Source organism: Triticum dicoccoides, chromosome 3B (genome assembly GCF_002162155.2).
Source record: "Triticum dicoccoides isolate Atlit2015 ecotype Zavitan chromosome 3B, WEW_v2.0, whole genome shotgun sequence".
Lineage (NCBI taxonomy): Eukaryota > Viridiplantae > Streptophyta > Magnoliopsida > Poales > Poaceae > Triticum > Triticum dicoccoides.
In genome coordinates, this window is record NC_041385.1 from 90,185,005 (window position 1) to 90,199,742 (window position 14,738).

At 40.1% G+C, this 14,738-nt stretch overlaps 1 protein-coding gene and 1 non-coding gene across 2 annotated transcripts; one reads left to right on the forward strand and one right to left on the reverse strand.

Annotated features, from left to right (window-relative positions):
- Positions 1-935: 935 nt before the first annotated feature.
- TRNAC-ACA lies at positions 936-1,007 on the forward strand. The gene has a single exon. It is a non-coding gene; the product is annotated as a tRNA-Cys (tRNA).
- Positions 1,008-2,003: 996 nt separating this feature from the next.
- Positions 2,004-5,795, reverse strand: LOC119274940 (rhamnogalacturonan I rhamnosyltransferase 1-like). Its single transcript, XM_037555702.1, has 8 exons — positions 5,216-5,795; positions 4,426-4,493; positions 4,245-4,333; positions 3,871-4,033; positions 3,484-3,773; positions 3,201-3,405; positions 2,960-3,117; positions 2,004-2,794 (listed from the first exon to the last, which is right to left on the reverse strand). Exons 1-8 carry the CDS (start codon positions 5,460-5,462, stop codon positions 2,542-2,544), a joined length of 1,473 nt encoding a protein of 490 aa, XP_037411599.1. The 5' UTR covers positions 5,463-5,795; the 3' UTR covers positions 2,004-2,541.
- Between the last annotated feature and the right edge of the window lie 8,943 nt (positions 5,796-14,738).

Here is a 14,738-nt window from a genome sequence, read left to right on the forward strand (position 1 = left end):
TAGACGATGCGGCATTGGCCGCCTCAATCTCACGAAAACGAGCCAAAAGCAGCCTCGTCCCACACCGGACTTGCACTGGCGACGACATTGCGGGCCATGATGGAGGGAAGAAAGGGCAGGGCAGGCTCATCCCATTTCCTGCATGTGACATTCCCGGTGTTGGCATCGGGCGTATGATCCCAAAACCAGTGGTCCCTCTCAGCATTCATCTTCCCAACAGCAACCAAGGCATGGTCAAAGTCGGCCGTCGAGCAGCCTAGTCGTACACCTTCTCTTGCTGCTCCTACTTGATGTCGGTGGAAATGGGCTTGCGATAAGCCATTGAGGAGAGTGGATTAGTGGAGGGAGATGCATCGTATAGCCGGTGGGCGGCAGGAACAAACGCCATTAATGGGTAGTTGGGGAGACGGCAGGCAGAGAGCAGCCGTTAAAGGGCGCATTTACGGTTGAAAAACATAGCCACAACATTGGTACGGGCATGAAAGGGGAAGGAAGCATGACCTGAAAGTTCCCTTCCTCATGATCGGTTGGGTTTAATTTGAAGGTTTGCGGGCTCTATTTGGAATGACCTCCAAAAATTACGGAGGTTGGCGCTAGTATTGTGACTCTGCTAGACATATTTATTTGGGCTCTTGGTTGATCGTCTGCGATGAAGTCGGAGCTTAGGGAGAAGTGACAACGATGACACCTTGCAGGCATCCTCAACGGTGTTTCTCTTTTCGGTAGTGTGTGGGTCTTGTGGGTAGACAGGTCTGCCGGAATGCCCCATCTTGTGAGCATGATGTAACGATTTTCCGCAAATTTAACAAGCAACTCTCTTTCCTTTTTTTAATAATGAATCGAGATCCTCTAGAGCAGACTTCAAAACAGAAAAAACATGTGCACTCTCACAAGATCAGCTAATATGTTCATAATTAATTTTTTTAAACTAAATTCGGTCCATAGCTCAGTGGTAGAGCAATTGACTACAGATCAATAGGTCACCGGTTCGAACCTGGTTGGGCCCTTGCAAATTCTTGCACTTTTCCATTTTTGTTCTTGCTTTCTTCAAATGAAAATAGCAATGATCTTACCCCCCAACTTTATTCAATATTTTCATCTCTTATTGTCAACAACGATGCAGTATTTCTGATGAACAAGCCGGAAAAACATTTTATGGTCATACAATATTCTTGTAGAAAATACCACTTCCGTTCATAACACATATTTGAATTAAATAAGTCTCATCTAACTGACATTGTTATAAAAAAATCAATCAAGCATAAAAAAGGTTCTCATGAATCTCCACGTAAAAATGAAACAGCATATGAGTTAGATAAGACTTTGTTAATTCTCATCAAACGAGCACTAGCAAATCTGTTTGAAATTCATCCGTTTCAATTCAACATTTAATGTATACTAGACTTATTTATCTCCCCCGCTGAAGACTTGTTGATTTTGTGACAGCACGTCGTCAGATGTTGTATAAGTAAGGACATACAAGAAGTTGAATACCTAGAGAGATCCTGGAGCGATGAACTATGTCGTGTTGTGCTTACTTTATAGTTTACCGTTGAAAATTTAGCCGTAAAAGTAGTGAAAGATTTAAACAAACACTAAAAGGAGAAAATCAAGTTCAGACTTGTTCACAGAAAATACCAAACGATTCTAGAGCATTTTCTTTTCAAACCAAGCACAAGATGTTCTCCATGCCAACATGTTTGGACAAGCGATTACACTAAACCAAATCTCTAGGGCACATCAAATCTCTAGGACACATCACCAAAGTCCAAAACTTGCACGGACGAAACACAGCATTGGATTGCACTACTTATCTAGGGATTTCAGAGGAACAAAAAAGAGAGATATGCATGAGATCAGCTGGTTCCTTTGCAGTTGCAGGTCAGCTGATTCCTTCGCGGTTGCAGGTCAAATACGCAGAAGCAAGGACAACAGCCACATCCTTGAAGTTTGCATACAGTTCAACAGAGTAATAACACACTCCATGACCCAGTTGTTGGACAGAAATAAAAATGGATCATCTTATCATGGAGCCCTCCAGCTCCAGGTTAATGTTTGTCAGAACATTTTCTGTATGACCTGAAATTTCATAATGGCTTTGGTAACTAGTACAAAAGAACATTGGAGGAAAACTCCTCATAGTCAAAATTAACACTCATGAACTTTGACATACCCATGATAAGAGTCAGAGCCCTAAACAAACAGAAGGGGGCGTGGAGAGTGAAATGAAATGGATTTTTTTTTTAAAGATAATGAAAATACAACAATAACTGAAAGTGGCAATCGAGCAGAGCAGAATGGCTGCTCATGTGGCGTCTCTTCTCTCCGAACTCGGATGCCTTGAATCTCTTTCTCAGCTTTATTCTGTTATGGAATCTGGTTATAGACACTCGACGTGTAGGTCTGCTTGTACCTAAAGTGAATAATCAGTAGTAAGCAGGAGGAACTTGGGTCAGCTGTACAAAGTCATGGTGTCGCCGGGTTAACGCTATGCTATCAGGTCAGCATCAATACTCATTTGCAATGCTTTTCCGGGTATCATCAGGAAACATCTCTTAATCTCCCCATGGAACTGGAACCGACGCATTCTTGCGGATTAGCATAGAAATAGTCCTCTTCCTTCGGCCGGCCAGGGATGGCCCTTCTGTCTGTGGGTTGGCCCATGCGATACTGGTGCGCCTCCTTCACAGCAGCAGAGAATTCATCCCAGGACAACGAACCTCCCTGGAAATGATCCAAAAGCTCAACAAGTTTTGTCCTGTCCAATAAGATGGTCTTGCGAAAGCCACTATACCTGAAACGGAACAGCCAAAAGGTTCATCAGCATAACCCCAAAGTAGTTCTGTTGCCATTAGAAAGTAGACCTACTTATGTTTGTTTCTAATAATCAAAAGAGCACACAAACTCAAAAAAAATTGAACTAATGTAAACATTAATAACATATTCCGGAGAAGCCAACCTGTGGTGACCTTCGACAACTCTTGCCATATTTCCATCATAACTGGGGATGAAAACATTGCTTGCTATAGAAACCATGTAGTCCAGTGCTGCCATCTGGGTCGAATGGTTCTGGAATGGCCACAATTCATCGGAAGATAACAGTTTTTCCTTTCTAACCTATTATTACACAAAGCTGAGAAAATGAACACTTGTCTCAGAGAACATTGTAAATGAAAATAGTAAATGGAAGAAGCACTCACCAAATTCGGATAGGCAGCCTTAAGAGCAGCCAACCGTCTTTCACCTCCATAGATTTCGCCAGAGGCAATATATATCAACGTATCCTTTGAAAACCCTAGAGCTTTAAGCACTAGAGCAATTTCCTCAGGTGTGAGGGGGCAAAGTCCCTGAAGCCTCTTGGATTCAGAATCGATTTCTTTTTCTTTCCACCATGGATATGCATATCTATAGTTCATACGTGATCAGTTGGTTCCTACTGAAGCAGCACATCTATAACACCAAGTAGTAATGCAAAATACAAACCTCATTCTGGTGAGCTCCTCAGTTTCTTTATCAGAACAGCCATGCGTGCAGCCTGAAAAGGAGAGCATGTCCATTTCATAACGCAAGTGAAGCACAACAAATTCCCCACTTCGCTGAAGGGTGGAGATAAGTTTTCTGCCGAGGGCCTCAATCTGTGGAGTGAATCTCAAAGCCTCAAAGTTGACACGGCAGCGCAGCATTTGGAGATGGATAGGAATGCCATTGTTTGCTAGCCGGGCATCCGTTTTATTGAAATGGATGACCTTGTGCTTCCTTGCAAGAGGTAATACCTGCAGCAGAGAAGCTTTCAGGTCCACATGATTATGAGATTTCCTAACTTTTTTATCACTGCTAAATGCAGCGTGCAGTAAGACAGACATTATTTACCCGCTTTAGGTAGTACGTATCGTTTGACCAGCTGATAGGAGGCATCGAATAAAGTCTTCTCCTAGTTTTTAGCTGGAGTTTCAATGGTAGTGCTTTGACAATTTTTAGTTCGTCTCTTAACGAATTAATGAAGTGGTTCACATCAAATATATCTCCAAAATCACTGCAAAGTCAAAATAACAAACTTATTTTGTAATTAAGCAGCAAACAATAATTAACATATTTCACACAGAAAAATGATCCTATTTTACTCTGAGATAAGGGAATGAATGGCATTTAAATAGCACATATTTATGTGTTTGCAGAAGCAATTTTGGACAAACAGCTAGTGTTTGATGTTATTGAAACAATGTTGAATGGAAAACTAACCATACCTTGGATCAGCCCAGAAAGACCTTTTATCGAGTTCAGGGAGCACTAACGTTAGATTCAGATGGCGTGCTATGGTCACCATATCACATATCTGCAGCACACCACTTCATAAGAAAATTAGAATCACGGGCATGTACCCAAACTACGGAGCAAAAAATAATCTATTCTAGCTAAGGTACAAACCCCGGCTCGCATTTGATTAAGGCCTCCGTTGCAAGTCACTAGCAGATAGCCATTGCTTCTATAAACTCCTGCATAAAAAAAACAAGACCCTAATCAGCGCCAGTGCCGCAGTGCCAACAAAGGGACTGAGACAACAAGACATGCCAAATGTCATTGTTTGGTGACTTTGTAACAAACGATGCAATCAGTGAGGCTGTATGCATCAATGATGTAGAGTCTGGGGGTAATAAAAGCTTCCATTATAAATAAATAAAAATGCATCACTGGATGGATGCTGCTTGCGTGTTGCGAACAACTCTGTATCATTTGCTAATTTTTGGCAACATAAAGCACCAAAGGTTCATCTTAATCAGAGGCCGGAGCTAGCTCGGCACATCGAGCGCGCCTTTCGATTGGATGTTCCAGTGATTTCATGCTTAAAAATCAGCTCTCAAGATATAGCATATGAGCAACACAGGAAAGGAAATGAAGATTGAGGTATGAACACGCATTCAGGTCCAGGTTCAGAACAGCGTCCACCAAGAAGCGAACGCAAATTCAAAACGTTTGCAGCCCCAATGCAACCTGGAGATCCCACGACGGCACAAAATTGGCCTCGGAATCGCCATTTCGAGCTTGCGGTCCAGCCGAATCGCCGGGAGAGACGGCGTCGTTGACCACCAAACTGCCGCGTTTGACTCGAGCTCCGCCCAAATCAGGGAACCACCAGCTCGCCCAGATCGCCCAAACTAAATTCCACGGAAGGGGAGGGGGGAGCTTGGGATGGGAGCAAGAGGAAGAGAGCACTTACTCCTGGGCACGAGCGCCGGAGGGGAGAGCCGCGCGGCGACCCGGTCCTCGCCGGCGAGCGCGGCCAGGCCGGCCGAGGCTCCCCCGGACCCGGAGCCTCCCCAGCAGTCCGTGAAGACCCTGGGGCGCCAGAGGCCGGTGATGGACGCCAGCTGCAGGACCGCCGTCCACATCACCGCGCTGGCCACCGCCCGCATAGCCCACCGCCACACCCGCCTCCGCCGCGCCGCCGCTAGCGCCACGACCATCTCTCCACCTCCTCCCCCGCCGCACGCACCGCTTCTTTCTCCCGCCCCCTACGGCCGCGGCCTCGCCTCCACCTAACTGCCACCTAGTACCACCGCTACCAGCGGCACCAGCGGCGGGAGGCGAAGGATTAGAGCGGGACGCGACGGTGTTTATGGGGGGATTAACTACGCCGTCAGGAGCTAGTAATGGCCTCCGTGATTAGTTTAGAACGGCAGCCATTAATAGTCGTTGCGATTGCAAAAAGCTTCGAGCTTTTCGTAGGAAGAAGAGAAGAGATCGAGGAAATGGGACAGGGAGGCGGGTAGGCAGGACGTTAGCATTTGGAGGATACCGGAGGCCTCCTTCGGTTGGTGGTGGACTAGTGAGTGCTAACCCTGAAACGCGGCAATTATTAATATTCTAATTTGATTATTATTGTCAATTTTCCTTCAAAATGCTGAAATCTCCCTGCATATCCAGACAAATTTAAGACAAAAATTTCAGGACGAAGAGAGTACAAATTTTTTATCAATAATTTGTGTTCTACTTAAATATATATGGGATCATATAAAACTACATGTTGGATAAGTACTCCTCAAGATAGGTTCTAATAAATTACTGTACTATGTATCGGTATTCCTTCATCATATACAAGCACTTTTTTATTAAACGCGACAATTATTCAATTAACTATTTCCAATATTTCTTTATTTATTAAATGTGGCAATCAATTAATCATTGTCAATCTTCTTCGGTTGCTTCAAAATGCCGGAGATCATAAAAATGCAGATTTGATCATTAGTTTGTGCTCTGCAACATATCTATGGCATCTAATCAAAGTACATGTTGGATAAAGTACTTTTCAAGACAAGTGTATGACTACTTAATTTGGAAGATCTAATTTTTAATTTATAAGTAGTAGCAAAATTGGAAAAGCTACATGTGTTCAACATGTGAGCTTTTAACGGTTCCTTGGTCATTGCTCATTAGGTGTTTTGTCTTTTCCTTGTTGTTGTATGAACTATAAGTTCTATACTCCATGATCTATATTAAAAGGCACAAACTAATTGGGATATTTCTCATGCAAACCACCCAAATTTTTTAATCTACTCCCTCCGTTCAAATTTGAACTAAAATCACAACATTTATTTTGGAACGGAGGGAGTAGTTTTTATTGCTTGTCCATTGACTATGGAGATGTGGTATACCTCTCTTAATCACTTGTATACTTATGTGCTTTATTGTGCTTGTCCATTGACCATTGTGGGAATTCTTTATGTTCTTGCAACAAATTGCATTATATCTTAAATAGAAATTTCCATGCCTTTGCTCCCAACATGTCCATGTTACTTGAATCATTTTAGAAAACTGTATTAGAATTTAACAATAAATTAATTGTTATGTGCATCAGTCCATGCAAAATACCTAGGGGCTTTCCTCCTTTTTTGAAAAATATGAGTTTAACAAGAAACGTTGTGATGATTGATATATGCAAGTTTGTAATTTCTTGAGCTTATAATATGATTAGTATTAGAAATACACGCTTCTTGTAGTTTTATTCCATAACAATGATATTGTAGATGGCAAAACGTGCATAGCACAAAAAAACATGTTTCAGTTATGTTAGTTCAACACACTTTGCATGTCCATGGTTGCCAGTATGTTAAGTTTGGTACTAGTACCCTTTTATGTATAATTGTATATAGTTTTTCTAATACCAACATCATCTTCAGTGTACACATTTGGCCGTTACTTTTTGATTTGCATGTTAATGAAAAATAAAATATAGCATATAATCATGTGAAAAACATTGTTAAAAATCATCATAACACTTGACAGGAGGAACTGTATGTACATCAATCTTAAAGATCGTTAAGTTTGAAAACAAATGCAGGAGCTAAACCATTTGTCTTCCAACCCTAGCAAGAGGCGATCTTGAGCATGTTGCGCCGTCGCATCTCCTCTGCCGGTAGTCCCCCACCCCTCGCATGGGGCCACTCCTCCTCCTCTGTCTACCCTGCTAGTGTGGGAGCTCAGGGAGGCCCTCATCTACCGGATGGACATGTGGTATCTTTCGTTTGGAGATTTTAGGTATGTCTTCGTTGTCCGTCGCTTTAGCCCTTTCAACAATGGTAATGGCAGCAACCCTGTTGTGGTAGTGGGCTAGTTAGTGTTAACCCTTAGAACTTCCAAATACTGCAATCTAATAAAACTACATATTGATATAAATACTTTTCAAGATAAACTCACATATTCAGTTTAGAAGTGTCTAATCTAAATACACCTACGATTAAACTTTGGTCACTGATTTGTTCCTCCATCCTGTTTATTAGGCCCCCTCTTATTTTGGGCTCAAGTATGACCTATAAATTCAAAATTTTAATTCGGTGCCCAAGCTCATCTATACCGGTGAACAGTAAAATCTATAAAAAAAAGCAAAAAAAAATAGATTTTTTTGTGGTGCGAGATGCTCAAACGTGTGATGTCCATGCAAAATTTAAGTTTGTTTGGACAATTGAGGAGCTCGTGGCAAAAAAGACAAAATCTAGTGTGAACATTGTTGATTTCAAAAGTTTCTCCGACACCCAAATTTTGTCTTTTTTGCCACGAGCTCCTCAAATGTACAACCATGCTAAAATTTTCACAAACCTCACGCATTCGAACATCTTGCACCACAAAAGAAAAAGAATTTTTTGAATATTTTTACTAACAAATATATTTTACTGTTCACACCCGGGTGTAGATGAGGTCGGGTGCAGAATAGCCGCTTCCCTATAATTTTAACTAATAAAATACTCCCTTTGTTCCTAAATATTTGTCTTTCTAAACATTTCAACAAGTGACTACATACGGAGCAAAATGAGTTAATCTACACTCTAAAATATGTAAACATACATCTGTATGTGGTAGTCCATTTGAAATGTCTAGAAAGACAAATATTTAGGAACGGAGGGAGTATAAACTATATGTCACAAAAATATATCATGGAAAACCTTTTTTGAAATACAAGTCCAACAATATAACTTTTGCAGCATGTACTTTATATTTTATTAATAATATAGATGGTCAAATTCTGGCTCAAAATACAAGAGGGACCAATAAACCTGAACGGAGGGAGTAAAATACTCTTAGTAAAAATATTATACTCCCTTTCTAACTTAATATAAGATGTTTTTTGACACTGCCAGACTCTAAAAATGTCTTATAAAAAGTTACAGAGTTAGTAAATTCTAATAAATCATGCATACTGCTCCATGATCATATACTAATGTTAAACTTAGTTGTTTAACTTTCAATATCTAATCTAAATACTTATAAAGATGTTATTACTCAAATTTTCTCCCTTTTTCCTTGTTTCTTAACAACTATCTATTAGCAAGCTAATCGGGCAGCTCTCTTCTACCTTTTTTAATTAATCGGGGCCTAAGGGACATGACTTAAAAAATATTAGTTATGTACTTTATTAGAATATAAAAGGTGTAAATTGGTTTTGGATGTTTCTTATGTAAATCATATGAAATCTTTAATTTAATTTTATTTTTATATGCCGAATGGTTGTGAAGAGATTATGTGCCTCCCTTGATTATATGTTTGTGAAGATAATTTTTGATAAATCATCATAACATTTGACACAAGAAAATCTCTCCCAATGGTTTGTGAATCCCATTACGTGTTGAGTGAAAGGGAAACGCAAACATTGAAAGGAACTAATAAAATTAGGTGTTGGATAAGTACTTCTCAAGATAAATTTGCCTTTTTTTAATGTGGAAGTGTCTAATATAAAATACACATAATATGCAACTTTGGTCATTTATTCATACTACAATATTCCTAGTAAAATATATAGGTTTTAATAAATTACTGCATATTTGTATTCCTTGATCAAACAAGTACTTTTGTTAAACACGACAATTAATTGATTAATTTTTTTCAATACTTAATTGTTTATTAAATTTGGCAACCAATTAATTGTTGTCAATCTTTCTTCGGTTGCTTTGAAATGTTGGAGATCATCAAAATGCAAATTCAGTCATGAATTTGTTCTCCACAATATATCTATGGCATCTAATCAAAGTACAGATAAAGTACTTTTCAAGATAGTTTTTCCTACTACTTAATTTGGAAGTATCTTATCTTTAATTTACAAGTAGTGGTCAAAATTGGAAAAGCTACATGTGTTCAACATGTGAGATTTTAACCGTTCCTTGGTCATTGCTCGTTAGGTTCAACATGTGAGCTTTTAACCGTTCCTTGGTCATTGCTCGTTAGGTGTTTCCCCTTTGCCTTGTTGTTGTACGAACTACTCCCTCCGTCCCAAAATAAGTGTCGTGGTTTTAGTTCAAGTGACAGAGGGAGTGTAAGTTCTATACTCCATGATCTATACTAAAAGGCACAAACTAATTGGGCTATTTCTCATGCAAACTATCTGAAATTTTTAATCTACTCGTACATTTTAAAATAAGTGTCATGATTTTATTTCAAATTTGAATTAAAACAATGATACTTTTTTGGAGTGGAGGGAGTAGTTTTTATTGCTTATCCATTGAATATGGAGATATGTCGTACCTCTCTTAATCACTCGTATACTTATGTGCTCTTAATTGTATGCATTATCTCATAATTAGTTAGTCTCATGGTATTTTATTTTGCACACATGGGAATTCTTTATGTTCTTACAAAAATATTGCACTATATTTTAAAATATTTTTCCATGTCTTTGCGCCCGTCATGTGCATGTTACTTGAATTATTTTAGAAAATTGTATTAAAATTTAACAAGAAATTAATTATTATGTGCATCAGTCCATGCAAAAGACCTTGGGGCTTTCATCCTTTTTGAAAAAAAACGAATTTAGCAAGAAATATTGTGATGATTGATAGATGCAAGTTTGTAATTTCTTGAGCTTATAATCTGATTAATAAAAGCATGCGCTTCTTGTAGTTTTTTTTAATATTGTAGATGGAAAAACATGTACATAGCCAAAAAGAGTCATGTTTCAGTTATATTAGTTCAACACACTTTGCATGTCCATGGTTGCTAGTATGTTAAGTTTGGTATAGTACCCTTTTATGTATATAGTTTTTCTAATACCAATGTCATCTTCAGTGTACACATTTGGCTGTGGCGACCCCATTTTGTACTGGGCTAGTGAGTGTTAACCTTTATAACTTTCAAATGTTGAAATCTAGTAAAACTGCATATTGGATATAAATGCTTTCAAGATAAACTCAACTATTCAATTTACAAGTGTCTAAATACACCTAAGATTAAACTTTGGTCATGATCTGTATTACATCTTACATTCGATTTTGTTAGTCCCACTCTTACTTTAAGCTATAAGTTTAACTAATAAAATGTAAACTATGTGTCACAAAAGTTATTTCGTGGAAAATCTTTTTGAGATACAAATCCAACATATAGTTTCTGTAGAATATACTTTATATTTATTAATAATATAGATGGTCAAATTCTGGCTCAAAATACGAGAGGCCCCAATAAACTCGGACGAAGGGAGTATAGTACTCTCTGTAAAAAAATACTCCCTCCGGAGCTTAATATAAGACGGTTTTTGACAATGTCATAGACTCTAATAACGTCTTATAAAAAGTTACAGAGGTAGTGGATTCTAATAAATTAATGCATACTGCTCCTTGATCAAATACAATTAGTTTTCAAGTTATACTTAGCTATTTAACTTTGACTGTATAATCTAAATACTTATAAAGATGTTATTACCCAAATTTTCTTCCTATTTCCTTGTTGCTTAACAACTATCTATTAGCAAATTAACCGTGCAACTCTCTTCTCTTCTACCTTTTTAATGAATCAGGGCCCTAAGGACACGATTTAGAAAAATATCAATCATGTACTCTATGTCTTTATTAGAATATAAAAAGTATAAATTGGTTTTGGATGTTTCTTATGTGAATCATATGAAATCTTTAATTTAATTTCATTTTTATATGCCCAATGGTTGTGAAGAGATTTTGTGCCTCCCTTGATTATATGTTTGTGAAAATAAAATTCGATAAATCGTCACAACATTTGACATGAGAAAATCTCTCCCAATGGTTTGTGAATTCCGTTATATGGTTTTCCTTTTTGCGGGTGAATCCCATTATATGTTGAGTGCATGGGAATCGCGAACATTGAAAATTTATGAGAAATCATCATAATGTTGAAGTTTTTTTCAACACAGTATAGACGTAAATGCTCATACATACACACGCGCACACACCATACCCCTATGAGCACCTCTGAGACACATCATCTTAAGATTGACGAAGTCATCACAGACGCCTTCGTAGTCGACGGGAACGTATCCTCCCACTGAGCGCACATCACCGAAGGCCTGAAATAAATACATGAAAATGCAACCACCAATGTCAAGTCCAAGACTTGAACCCTGGTGGATTGGTTCCACCACAAGGAATCTAAACATCTGAGCTATGCTCACAGAGCGTTGAAGTTTTAGTCCAGCCGCATACTGGAATGATCAGCTTACAGAAACACTACAAGACGGTCCAGTCCATTTTATTTTGGAGGAGGTACATGAAAGTTCTGTCACAATTTCTTTCGGAGCACTCAAACAATTACTCTTTATAAATGTTTGTATTATTGCACCTTTAGAATACCGTGTATATGTTGAGCAGTAACTTCAAACGCAGCCGCCTCCTCCTCCACCACCAAAAAAGCTAGGGTTTGCATCTCTCGCCGGTGATGACCCACAAGTATAGGGGATCTATCGTAGTCCTTCCGATAAGTAAGGGTGTCGAGCCCAACAAGGAGCAGAAGGAAATGACAAAAAGCGGTTTTTAGTAAGGTGTTCTCTGCAAGCACTGAAATTGTAGGTAATAGATAGTTTTGTGATAAGATAATTTGTAACGGGTAACAAGCAATGAAAGTAAATAAGGTGCAACAAGGTGGCCCAATCCTTTTTGTAGCAAAGGACAAGCCTGGACGATTTCTTATAATGAGAAAAGCGCTCCCGAGGACACATGGGAATTATCGTCAAGCTAGTTTCATCACACTCATATGATTCGCGTTCGGTACTTTGATAATTTGATATGTGGGTGGACCGGTGCTTGGGTACTGCCCTTACTTGGACAAGCATCCCACTTATGATTAACCCCTATTGCAAGCATCCGCAACTACAAAAGAAGTATTAAGGTAAACCTAACCATAGCATGAAATATATGGATCCAAATCAGCCCCTTACGAAGCAACGCATAAACTAGGGTTTAAGCTTCTGTCACTCTAGCAACCCATCATCTACTTATTACTTCCCAATGCCTTCCTCTAGGCCCAAATAATGGTGAAGTGTCATGTAGTCGACGTTCACATAACACCACTAGAGGAGAGACAACATACATCTCATCAAAATATTGAACGAATACCAAATTCACATGACTACTAATAGCAAGACTTCACCCATGTCCTCAGGAACAAACGGAACTACTCACAAAGCATATTCATGTTCATAATCAGAGGAGTATTAATGTGCATAAAGGATCTGAACATATGATCTTCCACCAAGTAAACCAATTAGCATCAACTACAAGGAGTAATCAACACTACTAGCAACCCACAGGTACCAATTTGTGGTTTTGATACAAGATTGGATACAAGAGATGAACTAGGGTTTGGAGAGGAGATGGTGTTGGTGAAGATGTTGATGGAGATTGACCCCCTCCCGATGAGAGGATCGTTGGTCATGATGATGGTGATGATTTCCCCCTCCCTGAGGGAAGTTTCCCCGGCAGAATAGCTCTGCCGGACCCCTAGATTGGTTCCGCCTCGTGGCGGCGGAGTTTCGTCCCGTGAGCTTCCTTATGATTTTTTCCAGGGTAAAAGACCTCATATAGCAGAATATGGGCACCGGAGGGCCACCAGGGGGCCCAGGAGACAGGGGCGCGCCTAGTAGGGGGGGCGCCCCTACCCTCCTGGCCAGGGTGTGGGCCCTCTCAGGTACTTTCTTTGCTCATAATTTCTTATTAAATCCAAAAGTAACTTTTGTGGAGTTACGGGACTTTTGGAGCTGTGCATAATAGGTTTCCAATATTTGCTCCTTTTCCAGCCAGAATCCCAGCTGCCGGCATTCCCCCTCTGCATGGTAAACCTTGTAAAATAAGAGAGAATAGCCATAAGTATTGTGACAAAACTTGTAATAACATCCCATAATGCAATAAATATTGATATAAAAGCATGATGCAAAATGGACGTATCAACTCCCCCAAGCTTAGACCACGCTTGTCCTCAAGCGGAAGCCGAAATCGAAAAATATGTCCACATGTTTAGAGATAGAGGTGTCGATAAAAATAAAATACGGACATGAGGGCATCATGATCATTCTTATAACAACAACATATATAGATTTTTTTCATATGCTTTCTCATGCTCAAGTAACAATCTATTCACAATGTCAAGTATGGAATATAAACTTCATTGGGAACTAACAAACTATAATCTCAGTCATTGAAGCAATTGCAATTTATCATAACGTCAGAAAGAGTCAAGAATAGAGCTTTTCAGCAAGTCCACATACTCAACTATCATATAGTCTTCTACAATTGCTAACACTCACGCAATACTTATGGTTATGGAGTTTTAATCGGACACTGAGAAAGATAGGTGCTTATAATGTTGCCTCCCAATGTTTTACCTCAAGGGTAATGTTGTTGGAGATCGTTGCAGAAAATAAAAAATTTCTACGCATCACCAAGATCAATCTATGGAGTCATCTAGCAATGAGAGAGATAGAAGTGCATCTACATACCCTTGTAGATCGTGAGCGAAAGCGTTCAAGAGAACGGGGTTGATGGAGTCGTACTCGTCGTGATCCAAATCACCGAAGATCCTAGCACCGAACGGACGGCACCTTCGCGTTCAACACACGTACGGAGCGGAGACGTCTCCTGCGCCTTGATCCAGCAAGGAGGAGGGAGAGGTTGAGGAAGAGAGCTCCAGCAGCAGCACGACGACGTGGTGGTGATGGAGAGGCAGTACTCCGGCAGGGCTTCGCCAAGCTTCTGCGGAGGAGGAGAGGTGTTGGGGAGGGGAGGGGCTGCGCCTTGGAGGTGTGTTTGCAGCCCTCCCCTCGCCCCTCTATTTATAGGGGAGGAGGAAGGGGGCCGCCCCCCTCTAGATGAGATCTAGAGGGGGGCAGCGGCCAAGGGGGGGGGGGACTTGCCCCCCAAGCAAGGGGGCGCCCCCTTTAGGGTTTCCCCCCCCAACCCTAGGCGCATGGGCCCAAGGGGGGTGCACCGATCCCACTAGGGGCTGGTTCCCTTCCCTCC

Excerpts from the sequence above, each read along its gene's own strand:
- LOC119274940 (XM_037555702.1), bottom strand. The coding sequence starts at position 5,462 with ATGGTCGTGGCGCTAGCGGCGGCGCGGCGGAGGCGGGTGTGGCGGTGG. Across the intron at positions 4,034-4,244 it reads TCTTTCTGGGCTGATCCAAG|TGATTTTGGAGATATATTTG; the intron begins GTATGGTTAGTT and ends TTGACTTTGCAG. Across the intron at positions 3,406-3,483 it reads GAGGAGCTCACCAGAATGAG|ATATGCATATCCATGGTGGA; the intron begins GTTTGTATTTTG and ends TATGAACTATAG.